Source organism: Malus domestica, chromosome 15, assembly GCF_042453785.1.
Source record: "Malus domestica chromosome 15, GDT2T_hap1".
NCBI classification, from domain to species: domain Eukaryota; kingdom Viridiplantae; phylum Streptophyta; class Magnoliopsida; order Rosales; family Rosaceae; genus Malus; species Malus domestica.
The window spans coordinates 50,771,125-50,789,188 of NC_091675.1; the positions used below are offsets into that span (position 1 = coordinate 50,771,125).

The window sequence follows — 18,064 nt, forward strand, 5'->3', positions numbered from 1 at the left end:
ATAATTAAATTAGGACACTGTTTTTTTTTTCCTAAGTTAGGAAGTTGGTTTGTTTTTACGTTTGGGCTTTTTTGATATTTTATGTACATGTGTTTAAGAGGTTGCAGTCTGTTGTATACTTGCTCCTTAACTGTATTTAAGCTTGCCTCAATTGTATCACTTTTTTTTTTCAAGGCACGAGTGCTCCTTAACAGCTCGGTACAAAGATATCATATCTCAAGTGCTAGACACATATCCGCTGGTGATTCGTCATAAAGATATCATATCTGTGATTTTTTCCATACTGGAATCTGTGTAAAGTCTGTAAACTGGAATGTGCAGTTTTTTTCATCTTCATTCCGCTTTTCAAACTGCAATCTGTGCTACTGCATTTTTTTTTTTGCACAGATTCTGTGCAGCAAACATGAAAATAACTATCTCAAGAAAATAATAGTAGTCAAGTAATAAAATTGAAAAGAAGCAAAGCATCAAACTTATTAGTAATCATTCTTACAGCATGTACATAATCAAATATTTCTGCTACTGTAAACTCTGTTATACCATTCATAGTGTACGTTTTCCCACTGCTTGTTTGACCATATGCAGTTTTTTCATCTTCATTCTGCTTTTCAAACTGCAATTTGTGCTACTGCAGGCTTTTTTTTGCACAGATTCTGTGCAGCAAACATTTTTAAACAGCAAAAAAAAAAAAAAAGGACTCGTGTACCCGGACCGAACCGGCCCGTTTCAAGCTGGCCGGGTAAGGTCCGGTTCCTATTTTCAGAATTGTAATGCCCGGCCCGGCTCGCCCCGTCTCCTTTAATTTAGGGTCCGGTCCGGTCCCTTCAAAAATGGGACCGGCCCGGCCCGTGCCTAGCCCTATTCCCAACACATGTTTCTAGCACATGTCTCCACCACTTGCAACTAATAATTAAAAGAAGCAAGGTGGCTTGTTTCCTCCATTGTCCATTTCCATGTATGCATATTATCTTCCAATCCAAAAGCAAGCATTTGTTTTGATTAAACAAAGCTCTTGGCAAACCTCCACCACTCAAACAAAAGGGAAAAACAATATTATAATGTCAAACTACCCCACTTGCAACCAAATATCCTTCCAAGTTATTCTTCTTGCACAACAATCCTCCAAATACCATATTTAGACCAAATGGCCCAAATGAGTAAAAATGGGTACATTTTAGGTGCAAACAGTTTCCTCATATAATAGGGAATCAACTCCTCATTCTAATTGAATCCTAGAACAACATGGATTGATAATCCGTACTCATTAAGACTTTCTATCAAACTTGAGACGAATAACCGATTCTCCAGACTCATACTCATGCTCATATTCTTATTTTTCCAAGTTCCAAGGAATTCAAAGAAGTTATGAAATGACACTTTTATAACAATTGCAGGTCTTACAAGTTAACCACAAATGATTGGTACAAGGTTAAGGCTCATATTCATGCCCTTGGCAAGTGTATGCTTCTAATGACAAACACTTCTAATGACCGATCTGATAGGCAATCTTCTTTATATGTTAAAACATTTGTTCCAAATCATACTAGTAGAAAAGATGAAAACAATACAAGTAGTGTGACCAGTAGTTAGTTGGCTGAGAGATGAGCTTATGATTGGAGATTAATCCTAAAATGGATGTTAAGACAATGAAAGTTACAGTGAGGGATAATCCGTTATAATCCCTTTCCAAATGAGAGGATTGTGAGGGATAAGTTCGTTTCGTTCCAATGCCCTTCTAATCAAGGCATTCTCTCTCACAACAAAGACATAGTCCTCGTGTCATCACTGGTCTAATAGATGTTTTATGTGTGAAAAAGTGCATCACCCATTCTAATCCTTTGAAGATGAAAAATCATTGACCTCTAAGACGGGCAAGCTTGGATCAATAGCTGCAACAACTTGAGATTAAAAGGCACAAATAGGATCAATTGGTTGTACTTTAGATAGGGATAAGAATTGAGTTTCTTCTTTCGCAAATGTTACTTATTTACCTTTTGACAACAGTTCATTCCCGCTGTAATACGGTACAACACTGAACCGAGAGTACAACTTTTCCGGCCTCCTAGTCCGGAACCCTCCCAAACATTGGACACTACATGATGCAGCACGAGCTACCAAGGAATACAAACGTAAACCCTCAAAGGACAAAGTTTTCCGGAATCTACTGGAGTTCTGAGAAAACCGAAAGGTTTATTTTATAATAATTGAATGATGATTACATAGCAATTGTAAGTCCATAAGGCTTAAATAGACATAACTCGACCCTTGGGAAGCTCAAGGGTTTCTTAGGGAAAGTAAAAGAAGATCGGACGATAAACGAAAGGTTCGAATTTTTATTACAAACTTTAAAATGCGGTTTTGGAAGTCTAAACGACCTAGAAATGGCAAAAATAAATCATACGTCACGGCAAAGTAGCGTGTTTGAACCGGGACATCACGCTCTTTCTGAAAAATATCATGAGCCCAAAATGGAGCTCGGACGCCAAATTTATAAATTCCCGCTGCATCCTTTTTTATCCTTCAGTCCATTTCATCTTCAATCCACTCGATCATCTGTTCTACATTGCTATAATACTATATAATGCAATAAAATACAACGCCGTGCAATACAATATAGTTGAAAAACAATCTATCTAAAATAGTAGACTCAATCGGATGAATCAGAGGAGCCCGTGTTCAAGCTTCCATGTGTTGCGGTAAACTTAAGTAGTGGCTTCAAGAAATGGATAATCAATGTAACCAACGACGGGATCAGCTATGTAGAATGTCTCTCTGTTGTACTTATTTAGAGGAGCATTAAGCTCAAATCTCTTTGGCAAATCCGGATTCGCCAAGAAAATACGGCCATACGCAATAAGATCTGCACGGCCCTCAGCCACAGCATCGTTCCCATCTTCCTTCTCATAACCACCAGCAGCAATGAAGGTACCATTAAAAGCCTTTCTCATGGGTACAAGACTCTGGGGAAATCACTCTTTTCTGCATCTGTCTGCATCCTCGGCTCAACCATATGGCAATACAGGATCCCATATTTGTTCAATGAATTGGCCAGATAAAGGCCCAATGCTTCCGGACCTGAATCCCCTGATTCCGAATAGTTGGCAAATGGAGATAATCTAATTCCAACTTTATCCCCTCCTATCTCGTTAACAACAGCTTCAACGACTTCCAGAGCAAATCGACAACGATTCTCCATAGATCCGCCATATTGGTCTGTTCGGTCATTCACTTCATCTTTCAGAAACTGATCAATAAGGTATCCATGGGCCCCATGAATTTCCACTCCATCAAAGCCTGTATATCAGACAAACAATTTCAGTGCACCAAATATTATTTGAAATCTAGCATGAACTATTGTCACACATCTAGATCTAGTCAAACTGGAAATTAAATTATGCCTTTAATTACATTCGGATTCTGGAAGAGATGGTTCGTTTGCATATGTTGAAAGCAATTTTGAGTTCTCGCAAATTTTATTTCGCACTTAAGCAAAGACAAATTACCCGCTTCCATAGCATTTCTTGATGCAAGTCTGAAATCATTGACTATTTGTGGGATTTCATCTGTCCTTAATCGCCTTGGAGGAGTATATTCAATAATATCAATGCCACTAGATGGTAGTTGGGGGCTTAGTGGCTCGTCAGTAGAAGAGATTGGAGCTTGCCCATTCGGCTGAGATCCTGTAAGAAAATATAGATAGAATCACAATGTGAAAGATTTCTAGTACAGGAATATTAAGGCAGCGTTCTAATGCTTCAATGGGTTAACTTTTCACTTATGATCTGAACGCTTTCAACGACAAAGTGAAGTCATATAAGTGTATGTTAGAAACGCACTGGTATTTGAAACCCTTCCAACATGCCAAATCTGACAGAAGAAGATGCCTCCTTTAGCATGAACAGCATCAACAATGGGTTTCCATGCTTCAACTTGCTCCTTTGTCCATATACCGGGAGTGTCTGGGTACCTTCTTGTATTAAAGAAACAAAATGTTATCAAACTTTGAAATGAAGGAAGTATACAATTAAATGTATGTTTTCCATTTAAAATTTAACATAAAAGAAACTTGAAAAAAGCTAATGTTTGTGAAGTTACCCTTGAGCGGTGTCAGAAATTCCAGTGGCTTCAGATATGAGAAGACCCCCGTTAGATGTTCTCTGAGAGTAATATAAGATGGCATGCGGCTGAGGAACATTTCTGTAGGATCTTTGTCTAGTCAATGGTGCTAAGACAACTCAGAAGGCAAGGAAGAAGTATATTATCAGAATGCACCTATACTGCATAGCCTATGACAAGTTTGACAGGAAGTATTATCAGATCTTGCTAAACAGCAAGATTTAAGTAATACGACGAAATATCCAGAAAGGAGACATACTTTTCCTAGTTTATTTGGTTTCAACATCTCGGGCTTACAGCGGATTTCAGTAACACCTGTCCTAGTTACAACGTAAATATACAATGAGCGTATTCTGCACGAGCTCCTAGGAATTCGACATTCAAACAATCTTGAACACAAAGCAAGTAATTCATAGCGGTCGACATCAATACAAACCAACGCAAAAGTTGCAGCAGAAACTCGCAAACGAAACCCTGGTTATCCAACCAATCAACTAAACCAATTCCTTGCTTTACAAGTAACGTGAACAAGCAAATGTTACATAATAAACCATCCAATGAAAGTTGCTGCTTTTATTTCTGAAAATTCAGGATTCTTGCATAGGCAAAAAAACATTTGTCAATCACAAAAACTGCCCAGTAACCTGCAAGTTGCCCAAAAAATAAGCAGTAATTTCATTTTTCTTGTAAGAAAACCGGGATTTTCTGCAACCCTGTTTCCAAATGAACAAAACCCAACAGCCCAAATCTCAACTACTCCAGCAGAATAAGTCAACAAAATCAATGCAGAATGTAGAAGAATATAAACTGTAGAAAAGGTTGAGCCCGTGAGTTAAGTTACCTATGAGAAAGATTGAAGTTTCCAAGTTTGTAAGGAGCAAGGAGAGGGCTTGTGGGACCACCTACTTGAGCTTGATTAGTGGTAGCCATTTCAATTCAACTGGTTTCAGAGCTCGATCCTTATTTTTCACTTGATTTGGTTTGATATTGTGCTTCATTGGTTCTTTGATATGTTAAATACTATGAATTGCGGTATTATGTGAAACATAATGATTTATATGATGGATGAAATAGAAACCTTGATTGTCATGCGGGTTGTTATGTAGTTTGAATCGAATAATTCATGCTCTTCAAGTCCAAATGTTTGATTGAGGACTGTTATGCATTTTGGCTTGAACAGACTGTGTTATATGTCGAGTTATAGCGAAAGTGAACTACGAATGGCTTGATCCCTTTTGAGGGTATGTAGGCAGTCTAACGAGAAGGTTAGATGCAGCCATAAAGTATAAGGAAAAATTATCATGAAATTCGAATCTTGAGTTGTGCATTGTCCATATCCCGGAGGCGGGGTATGTGAGTGATACGGGTATTTGGTAACGTCACGTGTCGATCCTGGATGTATTTCGGGATCGGAGCATGACAACATTAAGATCAAGTGAGTATACTTCTGGATACTTCCCCAGAGTTTGACATAACTTCCAAATGAGAACTACAAGCATTGCATATGAATAGTTAGGCAGAATAATTCCTCGGACAAGCTTATGGAAGGTTGACTTTGGTAGTGATGTCATGTAGAGGTCGGCAAGGTTATCTAGGATTGGCTTGCATGACTTCAATCACCTGATGCTTTACTGATGTAGATGTAGATGAAATATGTCTTGGCGTTGACTTTGTTGATGTATCATGTCTTGGACGGGTTGATACATGCGGCATAGTCTTCATGGATCATCATCGAGACTAAACGATGGATGATAACAACAAGTACTTTGAATATGCTCAACAACAACTCCTAACCATGTCTTACGTGTGGCATAGTGAAGTGAGATATATGATGCTTTATTGCAGTGACGGAAAACAATTATGCTTATGTACCTTTGTTCAGTTTCGATCCTTGCATATTCGCTTCCTCCTAAACCCAAAACCACTTAGACTTTCTTAACTTTTGGAATCTACTACATATGTTACCTTCCATCTTTTTGCCGTAAAAACATGCTGCCACTCACATGGAGGGATATTTTTCGTCAATCCACTTCCCAGAGCTCACTGCAATTAATTTGCACAAAGTCAATATGCATTTTCAGCAATGTTGGAGTCAAGTCATGAAGAGACGAGTTTGATTTTGACAAGGGTTGTTGAAGAATTGAAGTAAAAAATGATTGCTGGCATCTACATTTGTAGTTTGGTGGATGGTGGCTGCATGTTTTTTTTGGGTTTTTGGTTCTTTATTACATAGACTTACTAAAAATTCAAATTATTTATTGTTTAACATCGTAGTATGTGTTTTGTGTCGGGTTTGTTGTGATGACTGTATAGGACAATTGCTAAAGACAAATCTTAGTCTATTAGGTCCTTATGCATAGACACTGTTCTAAAAATTCACGTCTAGCATAGCACAGTCTAGGTGCTAGGCAATTGACCACTATCCCGATTAATTAAAATAGGGCTCCTACACCTGCTTAGGCGCCCGCCCAGACCCATCTAGGCACCTAGCTAGGTCGCAACTCTCATTTAGACAGAAAATGGATAGAATTCATTTTGCATTTTATTTGTTTCAATATATTATAAGAGACTTGTTAGATAATTAGATGGATATACATTATATGCTTGTTCCTCATGTTTTCATTATATTCTAATACTTTATAATCTATGTCATTCTATTTTACAATTTATGTATATAAGTGAAATTATCTATTTTTTAAGTATAAATAGACACCTATTTATACGATGTATAATAAATTTTAGTCATATTCACCTAGGCGTTAGACCACAACCGCTGCCTGACTAGCGCTAAACCCCAACCCGCCATCCAACTAGTGCTTAATATCTTTTAGAACCTTGTGCAAAAAATTTCATGACCCCCATTTTTTAGTATCGTAGCTTCACTTTGGGAAGAAATTTTTCATTGTGACGAGAACACAAGTGGTACACCACGTGTTTTAATAGAAGTGGTGGGAAATTTTATTTTTTAAGTTATTAACTTTTTAGCACACATATCCTACCATTTGTATAATGACACGTGGTGTCCCATCCCCTATACTAGTCACACTGAAAAATCTCTCCACTTTGGGAGGTTAAAGTGAAAGCATGCCTTAAATAACCAAAAAGAGATTAATGCAATTTCAACATTGATTGTAATAGAGGAGCAGTTAGCATCATACTAATATTGGAGTAGAGAGACTTGTAACAGAGAAAGCTCAACCAAATATCTTACAAACTAATTTGGTGGATGTGGATGTGCCAGAACATGAAGCATAGAAAAGCCTGGCGAAGCTGATCATGTACGTAGATTACGCGCAAAATGTAGAAGTTGTCAACAAGAAAGATGTACAGAATGAAATTGGAGTAGAAGAACTAGAGAGCCGGATGGGTAGAACTTGGAAGAACTTAGAAGCCTATATGGGAACTCATCTAGTGATGAAGAACCGGATTCAATGAGAAGGAATAGGAGGATGAAGAAACGACCCAAGTTTAAACATCATAGAAAAGAAACTGATGTCAGTACCATAGAGTTTGATTTGGGGATGTCTTTTCTTGTTAGACTAAACATATAAACCAAGATCATGTAACATGAATCACAGCCATCCAAACACGAACTGTAGTTCATAACTATTGTATAGAGTAGAAATCCTACCTGCAGATGCACCAGAAGAAGAAGCCATGGTCAATCTCGACAGCAAAACTAGTAAACCTTCTCCTCTTTCCAGATTCAAAATGCTCAAACTAATAATAGGTTTTAGTCCGAGACACAGCGTAATATCTGTAAGAGTAGTTCACTATATATATAGAACATAATCCTAGCCAAAACCAATAAGGATTTTCCTATTAAAATCCATACAGAAAACTGAAATTGTTTACAATAGGTGAATCAGTTCCCCGTTCTATTTGAATCCTAGAACAACATGGATTAATAATCCATACTCATTAAGACTTTCTATCAAACTTGAGACGAATCACCAATTCTCTAGACTCATGCTCATATTCTTACATTCCCAAGTTCCAAGGAATTCAAAGAAGCTGTGAATAGACACTTTTATAATATGCAGGTCTTACAAGTTAACCACAAATGGTTGGTACAAGGTTAAGGCTCAAATTCATGCCCTTGGCAAGTGATGCTTCTAATGACCAATCTGATAGACATTCTCCTTTATATGTAAAAACATTTGTTCCAAATCACACTTGTGGAAAAGATGAAAACAATACAAGTGTGACCAGTACTTGGTTGGCTGAGAGATATGCGGATGATATGAAGATCAATCCTTTTTTTTTTGAATAAAGGACCGCATATATATATATATATATATATATTTGTATATATATGAAAATAAATACTACAATGGATGTTAAGACAATGAAAGCAACAATGAGGGATTATCCATTCTTACCCTCTCCAATCCCCTTTGAATTTTAAGAGTTATCTATTCCAATCTAAACCTAGAGACGAAACGAGGCCATATATTACAATGACAAAGATTCTAAAACAGCATTCGCTCAGAGAAGAAAAAAAGCCATGCAGTGAGAACATCTAAGGGAAACGAGTTGATCCTCAAAAGCCGCATCTGCTCCAAATATCTTAGGCAAACGGTCAGCTGACAAATTGCGGTCAATGGCTTCAACATCTTGAGAATAAAAGGCACAGCTAGGATCAATTGGTTGTATTTTATATAGGGATAAGAATTGAGTTTCCTCTTTCACAAATGTTACTTATTCATTACGGCCATTATACTGTCAGTATAACTTTTCCGGCCTCTAAGTCCGGAACCCTCCCAAACATTGGACACTACAATACTAGATAATGCAATAAGATACAACAGTACAATACAATATAGTTGAAAACAATCCATCTAAGATAGTACAGACTCAATCGGATGAATCAAAGGAGCCCTAGTGTTCAAGCTCCCGTCTTTGCGGTAAACTTAAGTGGTGGCTTCAAGAAATGGATAATCAGTGTAACCAATGACGGGATCAGGTATGTAGAATGTCTCTTTGTTGTACTTGTTTAGAGGAGCATAATCTCTTTGGCAAATCTGGATTCGCCAAGAAAATACGGCCATAAGCAATAAGATCTGCACTGCCCTCGGCCACAGCACTGTTTCCATCTTCCCCGTCATAACCACCAGCAGCAATGAAGGTACCATGGAAAGACTTTCTCATGGGAAGAAGACTGGTGGGTTTCATCTTTTTCTCCCATTGTCTTCATCCTCGGCTCAACCATGTGGCAGTACACAATTCCATATTTGTTCAAGGCATTGGCCATATAGAGGCCTAATTCTTTTGGATTTGAATCCCCTGAGTCCATATAGTCAGCAAATGGAGATAATCTAATTCCAACTTTATCTGCTCCTATTTCGTTAGCGACAGCTTCAACAACTTCCAGAGGAAGGCGGCAACGATTCTCTAGAGATCCACCATATTGGTCTGTTCGATCATTCACATGATCTTTCAGAAACTGATCAAGAAGGTAGCCATGCGCCCCATGAATTTCAACTCCATCGAAGCCTATATAGCAGATTAACAATTTCAACATACTGACGGTATTAGATCCTAAAGCATTGAAGCAAATTGAGTTGTTGTAAATTATGTTTCATATGTAACGTAAAGACAAATTACCAGCTTCAATAGAATTCCTTGCAGCAAGTCTAAAATCATTGACAATTTGTGGAATTTCATCTGTCCTTAATCGTCTTGGAGGCGTGAATTCAGAAGCATCGATGCCATTTAATCGTATCGGCTTGTCAGTAGAAGTTATTGGAGCTTGCCCATTTGGTTGATAACCTGTAAGCAAGGAGAGAAAGAATTATAACCTGAAGTCTAACGACAGTAACTAACATCCACAGCAGCACTCTTTTAAGTGGGAATCCTTTGTTACAAATTACTATAACCACACGTGCTATATACTAGTTCTGAATTCTGAGTTATGTTAACATCAAACTTCTTCCCATCCAATAATAATAAAGGAACTTTAACGAAAAACTCCCGGTATTGTTCACTTTAATGAAAAACTACATTTTTACACTAAAAAGTTAATCCTGGTATTATTCACTTTACCCTTTATTTTTTCCTTATCATTAAAACTCAAAGTTTTCAAGCCATTTTCATTAGTTTTCCTTAATAATAATACAAATGCTTCCGAAACAGCAAGGTCATAAGAGTGGTGTCTTCTTATGGGTTATGTTAAAAACACCAACTCGGAACTTAACAAGTCCAAGTTTTATCGTCATTTGAGCAACAATGTTGTCAATTATAATCACTCGCTCGTTCTGATGCATACACCATTATGTTATACATCAAACTTCTGAATAGGTCTAATTATTCACTCATGTTAACAAAGCATTCTATGGTAAAAGTGAGGTCATAAAGGTGTAAGTCAGAAACGCACTGCTATTAGAAACCCTTCCAACATGCCAAATCTGACAGAAGAAGACGCCACCTTTAGCATGAACAGCATCAACAATGGGTTTCCAGGCTTCAACTTGCTCCATTGTCCATATACCAGGTGTGTTCGGGTACCTTCGTATATTAAAGAACCAAAAATTTCATCAAACTTTGAAACGAAATAAACGCCCTCAAATGCTTGTTAGTCTATGAATCTACTGTTGTTGAAATTACCCTTGAGCTGTGTCGGAAACTCCAGTGGCTTCAGCTATGAGAAGACCCCCATTCGAAGTTCTCTGAGAGTAATATAAGATAGCATGTGGTTGAGGAACATTGTTGTATGATCTCTGTCTGGTCAATGGTGCTAAAACAATTCTGGAAAGGAAAAAGAAATTGTAAATTATAAATACAGAGTGATCAAGACGGAATGTGGGTGAGGAACATTATCGAATGACCTGTAACTACTAATTGTTGTATGATCTCTGTCCTAGTTACAATGTAAATATACAATAAGCGTATTCTGCACGAGCTCCTAGGAATTTGACAATCAAACAATCTTGAACACAAAGCAAGTAATTCATAGCGGTCGACATCAATACAAACCAACGAGCAGAAACTCGCAAACGAAACCCTGGTTATCCAACCAATCAACTAAACCAATTCCTTGCTTTACAAGTAACGTGAACAAGCAAATGTTACATAATAAACCATCCAATGAAAGTTGCTGCTTTTATTTCTGAAAATTCAGGATTCTTGCATAGGCAAAAAAACATTTGACAATCACAAAAACTGCCCAGTAACCTGCAAGTTGCCCAAAAAATAAGCAGTAATTTCATTTTTCTTGTAAGAAAACCGGGATTTTCTGCAACCCTGTTTCCAAATGAACAAAACCCAACAGCCCAAATCTCAACTGCTCCAGCAGAATAAGTCAACAAAATCAATGCAGAATGTAGAAGAATATAAACTGTAGAAAAGGTTGAGCCCGTGAGTTAAGTTACCTATGAGAAAGATTGAAGTTTCCAAGTTTGTAAGGAGCAAGGAGAGGGCTTGTGGGACCACCTACTTGAGCTTGATTAGTGGTAGCCATTTCAATTCAACTGGTTTCAGAGCTTGATCCTTATTTTTTATTTGATTTGATTTGATATGCTCTCATATTGGTGTAAGAATCCTATGTGAACTCAACTAGTTATAGATAAAGGAGAAATAATATGTTGGTAATACAAATTAATAAGAGTTTGGATACGTGGAAAGCTACATCATATAATGAGGGGTATACTTTCATCGTGCATTTGAAAAGAAAGCACTAATCACAACCACCTCTACACTATTGGGACTTGAAGCAACGGGAAAATAACCGACCCTCCACGATAGATGGGAGTTGGCTGTCGTTGCTTCTATAAGCGCAAGAGTTCCCTGCTCACAAGGAAGCACGTTCTGCAATTAGGGTTCTATCACCATTGGAATATAAGGTCTTGAGTGAGTAGAAGAATTCTTGAGTGTGTTAACAGTAATCATGGCTGCACCAGGTAAGTCTTTCTTGTCTAATTTCATATCGTGACCTAGTATGCATGCGAATAACTAAGGTTATTCCAACAATTGGGATATTTATACCGTTCGGGGAGAGGAGGAAGAGGAACTATAAAACAACACTAGCACTAGCTGGGGAGGCAGAGGCAGTGGTAGGCCGGGCGGCTCCTTTTGAAATGTTTGATGACGTTTGTAATTACGTAATCATGTTTTTTTTTTTTTTTCTTTTCTAACGTAGGAAGTATGGTATTGGTATCTGATTGGACTATCTCCAAAGAAAATATTAAATTTTAGGCATAAAATTTCAATTTAAAAGTTTATGTGGCACTTTAATCTTTTTTGAAATTTTGTTATTCACCGATGTGTCAAATTTAAATTATTATTTATCACATTAATTTACTTCTAATAATTGTAGTAAGTTTTTTAAAACAGAAAATAATAATAAAAACGAGAAAAAGAATTTAGTAATCACTTAAAATAGATTTGAAGTTGTTGTCAGATTTGATAGCTACCACCTTTGTTAATCCATATCATATCACATAGGAATTGGTATTTCACTTGAAAAACACTAATACAATCTTTATTAACTGTTATTGCTAATATGGACTTTTTCATCTCTGATACCACATGAAAGGGTAGCACATTTTTAGCATTTTGATCAAATAATCTATCAAAGCAGAGCCGATGGCCCAAAAATATATCCTCAAATTAAAAGGGTTAAAATTTGTGCTCACTTTGCACTTGACAAATCCCAAAATAGAAAAATTTCTTCCAACTGAAAGGAGATGTCAAATGTGATGCGGAATGCCATGTGGGATAGAAAAACAACACAATTTCTTCCAACCGAAATGTTATTAGTTGACATGGATTGACTGCATCGCCTTTGACTGTCTTTTTTGGTAGCATAAGGCTTGAGGGTCAAATGCTTTTATTTTTATTTTTTTTAACGAACGACATTATCTACACTAAGGGGGAGGAGATGAGTTTATCCTTATAATGGGTAGCATTAATATGGTTCAAATTAGTCTTTGGCAAGAATCGAATATAAGATTTCTCACTTACAAGTAAAAAAGAATACCACTAGACCGTATTACTAAGTGTCGCTTTTAATTTTTTTTTTTAATGCATGAATACCATTGCCAACCAATAAGATGGAAAAAAAAATCATTTTTAATAGTTAATGCAGTGCCACTTAATACAAGGATCTCGTGGTATTTCTCTTCATTTGTAAGTGAGAGGTCTTAAGTTTGATTCTTACCAAATGCGAAGTTGAGCCATATTATTGCTAGCCCATTATGAGGCTTAAGCCCACTTTCTCATCTCCTTAGTGTAGATAATATCGTTTGTTCAAAAAAAAAAAGACACAACCATGTAGCCCAGTGTATTAAGAGTGCTGATAAACTTACTTCATTGTCTTATCTCTTACTCATTTTTTAATATAAAAAAAATTGGATACTAATCTAATCTCTTGTAAAATGACATCTAAGGACCAAGCAAAAATTAAAAAAAGAAAATAGGACTCTCTTCTTTGTTCACCATCTTTCTGCAACTACCTAAATCCCTTCAAATAATTTTTTTTTTTTTTTTTTTTTTTTGTGTTCCACAAAAAAAAAATTCTTTTTTGTTGCCCTAGCTTAATTATATATAATAGTTGTTCAAAACACTTTACTAATATAATAATTATTTAAAATTTTGAAAAATAAAATGTGAGACCAGAAGAAGGAATTGGGCTTGGAGAGATGGAATTGGGTGTCCCGAATTTGAAAATGGGGCATGAGGATGAAATTTTGAGAATGTTGCATGCAGCTTGGTCGTGAGAATTGGAAGGGGAGGAAAGGGGACTGCGTTGGGGGTCTGGATAGAGGGAAGGAAGGAGAGTTGCAATCAGCTGGAGAACTGGTAAGTGACCGAATTATGGGATTCTTACTAGAATTAAAATCTGGAAGGGGAGGCTTTGAAATTCGCGGTGGGTGGAGTCTACCTGGAATTTCAACGCTCTAATATTTATTTTTTTTCAAAAATTAAAAAATAACTTAGATATATACATTAGAGGTTATTTTAAGAATAATAGTGGACAAAAAATAGTATTTTTATTTTTTAACTTTTTTAGTGGATGAAATTATAATGTGAGTAAGAAAATAAGACTTAGGGTGGATCTTGCAACACTCTATATTAATAAAGTATATATTTAACATATTCATTGTAAAGAAAAAAAATTTAACATCTCTATTTGATTGGCCACGTCAACCAGTAAATTTAATTTTGACAATAATTATATTACACGTTCATTGAAGATGCTGTTATCAAATCATCATACAATGCGCTAGTTGAGAATAGATGGCTGCCAATGTGGACGGCACCAACGACCAACGACCATTTGACAATAATTTGGATGCCTTACTTTTATCCAAATAATTGCATCCTATTGTAAAATCGACGGCGTGTTCAGTGAAATAAATAAACAAGACACAAAATTTACGAGGTTCCTCTGCAGTCAGTGTGACTGGAGTACATCCTCGGGACAGCAGTGGTGCTTTCATTATAATCTGAAATAATAAGAGTACAAAGATAACTCTCTCTATTATCTCCTCTCCTCTTCCTTTCTTTTCTCTCTTCCTCTTCCTCTCTTTTCTCTCTTCCTTTCTTCCTTCCTATCTCTCCCGTGAGTCTCCCACATTCATCTCCCAATCTTTTTTTTTTGTGTTCCATAAGACTTGCTTTTATAGAAGCAAATCACAAGCAACATAGTGAAAGGCTTACTATATGCATGTGAGTATTTACTATACACATTACTATACACATGTGGTACTTTACTATACACATTACTATACACATGTGGGCAAACATACCCACTATTTACAACACTCCCCCTTAGATGCCCACATATCAATATCAGTTTTTGGATGCTCCCCCTGACGAGTATCTCCCCCTGATTTCAACTTCTTTAGGCTAATCATTGATCATTATGCTTCAGTCTCTTAGCAAAAAGAGTTGCCGAAATAGTTACTTTACTTGTTGTTAACTTTCCACAGGCTTGTTCTTGAACTGGGCTGGAGGGCCTCAAAGGTCTGAATTTACTTCTTTTATCTGGAGCTAAATTTAATTCAAGGGTGATGGACACTTGATCTTGAATCAAACTTGTGATTTCTTCAAAGACCTTCGAGGCTTGATCTTGAATGAAGTTGTACCGTGAGGAGTTTCACGTGACAAGTGATCTTCGACTTTGTCGGGGATGAATCAGCACGTGTTTGTTGCGCTTGTCTCCACATGCTTCAATATATCATTTTCACTTGCCTTACTTGTTACCCTTGCATAAGTGGTATTTTACCTGGGTTTCCCCCTACATGTGTGGCATCTTCTCTTGTAGGATTTGTCCCCTGATGCAGGAGTGGAATGCAAACCCTTGCATTTGAATGGTTCATCACTTCTTGGTGACTGGAGACCCAGCTCCAACAACAGTTGAAGATGACTACTCTTGCTCTCGTCCCTGAAGATATGAGATAATCTTGCTCTGGTGTGACTTGTTTGAAGATGTATTCTCGGAGAGGAAGAAAACTGAGTATTTCGAGATGCTGTGTTGAAGATGCATTCTCGGAGATGAGGAAGAGTTGGACATGCTTGCAGGTCTGCCTTGTTATGGAGAACGGAGGTCGACATATATAGAGATTTCCCAATAGCAAGTGGTGGTGCTGTGCCTTTACTCTTGTCAGCAACTGTGGTGTAATTAGAACAATAAGATTTACGCGTTTTCAACTTTGTCAGAGATCTTTGACAAAGTTGCATGCAATATCCGAAAAAGCTGAGATTGCGTCTGAAAAATGCCAACGAACTTTATTCAGGAAAATCTGGCTTTTGAAATTCGAAGAACGGTGCCTCTTTGATCTCTGAACAAGTGGCTATGTTGCCTCTTTTTTTATAGAGACATCAGTTCAAGAGTATGCTCAGAAAGTTGCTGCCTGTAGAAATTTCGCCCATCTTGCACTTCTGAAATTTTATTTGACCTCTTTTTTCCTTCATCATTTTTGAAAATGACTTGCTCATCTAACATTTGCTTAAATTTGAATCTTAGGAGTGATACAGACGAGCAGCGTCAGGATAAAATATGGCGCCCGTCCTTCTTATCTTCTAATGGTTCTCTTACGGTTGGGGACTCTGTGATGAAGAATAACATAACCGCTACTGTGGTAGTTAGGAATCTTCTCACTCCAAAGGATAACAGGATCCTTTCAAAACGATCTAATGAGTCGACCGTTCAAGACTCATTGGCTCTTAGTGTTCAGTGTGCTAGCTCTGTTTCCAATATGGGCCAACACCTACTTGCTCAAACTCACCAAGTTGAATCATTGATGGCTGAGGTGGCAAGTCTTAAACAAGAGATTAGATGGCTCAAGCACGAGAATAGACTGTTACACGTGCTTGCAAATAATAACTCGACGAGCATGAAAAGAAAGCTCGATCAGCTGCGAGAATCCGAAAGTCGGATTCAAAGTGATTACCAGAGGTTCGTTGCTAGATTCCGAAAGCAACTGATGTCTTCCCCTTCTGGTGTTTTGCCAAGTACTGGGATGCCACATGATCAATCTCCAGTGCCTCCCCCTTCTGGGGTACTTTCGAGTACTGAAGCTTCACATGAGCAATCTTTGTGAAGGCTCAATCCTGTTTGTTTGTTTTAACTCATGTGTATGTACATATCTGTAATTTCTTGGAGATATTAATAGATAAGCTTTATTTCATTCAATGTATTGTGCCAAATACAATAAAGCATATACTTCACTAAGATGTGGTACTTCTGGACCAAATATTAATTTATCTTTACCCTTATGAAAATAAATGATTATTCTTAGTGTCTTCATCATTTGAGTATTCAACTCATAATCTTCAATCCATACGGTTCTTTTAATATCATAAACATCATGGATAAGATTCGTGTTGGTAGATTGTTCGATCTGCAACCCGTGACAATAATTCTCTCAACACTTTATAATCTTTCTTGACTCTTCAGGAGTCTCAATTTAATATCATCAAGTCTTCAAGAGTTCTAATTTAATGTCATTGACTCTTGCAAGAGATTTTCGTATGTTGCAACAATATCATAATGATAGTACTCACTAAGACAATTTATACCATCCATTGATATTGAGTACATATTTTATGATTTACCCTTCGGGGGCTTACTTCAAGCAATTTGAATCCTTCAGGGATTTTCTACACTTCATGACACATTTTTCTTTGGAATTTATACAGAGCAATTTGCTCCCATGTATACTTGAGGGATTTACTTATGGAGATATGATGTGGGCGACTCACAACCCTTCGTATATAATTCTCTATTTATATGAACTCGTTTACAAGAGTATAATTTCAGGTTTCAATTAGTAACCTTGTGTCATATCATGTGAGTGTATTACACTGTATTACAAATGCCCATATGTAACCTCCTTGGTTCAACATCTTCTGGCTATTTGTATTGTATTCAAATATATAGGTCCATTTTTCCACGTTCTTACAAAATTGTAATGGAATTGCCTTTCTCCATTTTTGGCCAATAATTTTCCTTTTGTCGACGAACAAAAGAACGTAATTCAATATTAACACAGCTCATTGATGAATTTAGTAGCTACTTGTAAAAACCAAAATTACCATTGGTTATCATCAATCCGTGATCCCATATTCTCATGTGCATGCACATGCATAAAAGCTTTTCATTTCTTTGGATATCCATTACCTCTTCAAGGGCATGACACTATCTATTCCAGGATAGTCATAATTTAGAGAATGTGGATCATAACCTCCTCTTGAGCATTATTGAGCTTGGATTTTAATCTCCACTTCCGGGGAGTTGAGTCATTGGAACCTATACGTTTATCATGCTACATGCATGAGACATCAATATTCCCATGTCCGTGGATTGTCCTATCTGGGACGTGTATCCATGCGGCGACTGTCATGCTTCTGGCATGCAACAGTTATGCTTCAGGAATGTAATAGTTCAGTAGTGCCATATTTCTTCTTTCGAATAACTGAACCTTTTGAGTCTAAAGGTTTGTCA

General features: G+C 37.1%; 1 protein-coding gene and 2 pseudogenes across 1 annotated transcript in view; all 3 read right to left on the reverse strand.

Moving 5' to 3' along the window:
- LOC103446504 (putative 12-oxophytodienoate reductase 11) overlaps positions 1-5,098 on the reverse strand; it is a 39,909-nt gene extending 34,811 nt beyond the window's left edge. Inside the window, exon 1 of the mRNA XM_070814419.1 lies at positions 4,958-5,098. Coding sequence (XP_070670520.1) covers positions 4,958-5,046 — 89 coding nt within the window. The 5' untranslated portion in view covers positions 5,047-5,098. The remainder of the gene's footprint in view (positions 1-4,957) is intronic.
- LOC103446501 (putative 12-oxophytodienoate reductase 11) lies at positions 2,488-4,530 on the reverse strand (annotated as a pseudogene).
- Positions 5,099-8,795: 3,697 nt separating the features above from the next.
- On the reverse strand, positions 8,796-11,590 carry LOC103429696 (putative 12-oxophytodienoate reductase 11; annotated as a pseudogene).
- Between the last annotated feature and the right edge of the window lie 6,474 nt (positions 11,591-18,064).